The 1,414-nt window shown below is 52.9% G+C and overlaps 1 protein-coding gene across 1 annotated transcript in view; it reads right to left on the minus strand.

Moving 5' to 3' along the window:
- Positions 1–5: 5 nt before the first annotated feature.
- The window catches only part of LOC103581248 (carcinoembryonic antigen-related cell adhesion molecule 6-like), a gene marked incomplete at its 3' end in the record, with an annotated part of 7,075 nt that continues 5,666 nt past the window's right edge, over positions 6–1,414 (minus strand). Inside the window, exons 4-5 of the mRNA XM_008563133.1 lie at positions 498–700; positions 6–76 (exon numbers count right to left, since the gene is read on the minus strand). Coding sequence (XP_008561355.1) covers positions 6–76; positions 498–700 — 274 coding nt within the window. The remainder of the gene's footprint in view (positions 77–497; positions 701–1,414) is intronic.

A 1,414-nucleotide genomic window follows, 5' to 3' on the forward strand; every position in this document is an offset into this window, starting at 1 on the left:
CACGTATACTGTGCGGGTGGGTTAGAGGCCGCGTAGCAGAAGAGGCTGAGGTTTGCTCCTGGACGGTAAGATGAGTCTGGGGGGGAAATGGTGGGGGTGTCCGGGCCATCTGGAGCAAAGAGAATAAAGCCACATGTTATGTCATCTGTGGGAAGGGGACACTCCTGCTCTATTGAAGGGCCATAGTACTGCTTTGATCTGCATCCCAACCTTGCTTTAATCCCCCTTGTTCACTGAGCCTGATTCTGAGACCCTAACCTGTTTCTCACTTCCTGTTCTGTTGACCCTGAGATTCCCAAGACAGAAGCAACCCCTTCCCTCCTGTTCTTGGCTCGAAGCTTGACCTGTCGGGATTTGCCTTGGTCAGATATCATGGCCATCCTGAGTTTCTTGGAGCGAGGGTCTCTGTACTTGTACATGAGGGACTGAGTGGTCTGTCCTTTGGCTCTTGTGACTTGCTCTGGCAGTCTGGGTCAGGGGGAACAGAAGTTACTCACAGGAAATATTCAGGGTGACTGGGTCACTGCGGCCAGTGCTCACTGGGTTCTGGGTTCCACATTCATAGGGCCCTGTGTCATTCCTCATGACACTAAGTAAAGTGAGAGTCCTGTTGTCCGGGGACAGATCTAGCCTGGAACTGAGCTGGAGGCTCTNGTTGCCTCTCTGGGTTTGTTGCTGACCAGGTGACTGCCTGACTGACCTTGGGACATGTGGGCACCGAGTCCCTTCCAGCTGCACAGTCCTGCACTGCCTAGCTGAGGTGTGTTTTCTCTGAGGTGTTTCTTTTCAAGGACATCTAGGAAGGGCCATGATGGGGACTGGATGTTTGAGCAGAAATAAAACACATGAAATACCAGGAACAAGCCTGGTGATCAGTTTAGTAGTCAGGGTGTGTACCAGAAGGTGGGGACACACACACACTCACACACACACACACACACACACACACACACACACACACACACAGCATACATGTGTTTGTATATGCCCAGTACTCTTCATTCTCTCTCTCTGTATATAATTTTTGGCACAGCCCCTTCCCTCCATGCAGGACTCCATGGCTGAGTCTCTCTGCTTCTCCAAGTGAACATCACTCACTGTCGTATGTGGTCATCGCATGCGATGGTGTCCACAGGTTTCTACAACTGGTAACATCAGAGCCAGGACACAGCTCAGAGGCAACTGTCCCGAGGCTCGCTCTCATCCCATTTCCCTGCAACCTGACCTGAGGGAGGCCCTGGTGTCCACTGGTGGCACGTTTAGCCAGATTCAGGACAGGCCACCTGGGCACCTTCTCCACCTGCCCCAGTCCCAGCCTAGATGGCGTCAGCGCAGAGCAGTGACTGGGCAGCCGGGAGCAGAGCAGGAAGTAGAACTACGATCTGCTCATCCTCATCTGTGGCGTTTCCTCCTT

This window comes from Galeopterus variegatus, unplaced genomic scaffold (genome assembly GCF_000696425.1).
Source record: "Galeopterus variegatus unplaced genomic scaffold, G_variegatus-3.0.2 Scaffold12657, whole genome shotgun sequence".
NCBI lineage: Eukaryota > Metazoa > Chordata > Mammalia > Dermoptera > Cynocephalidae > Galeopterus > Galeopterus variegatus.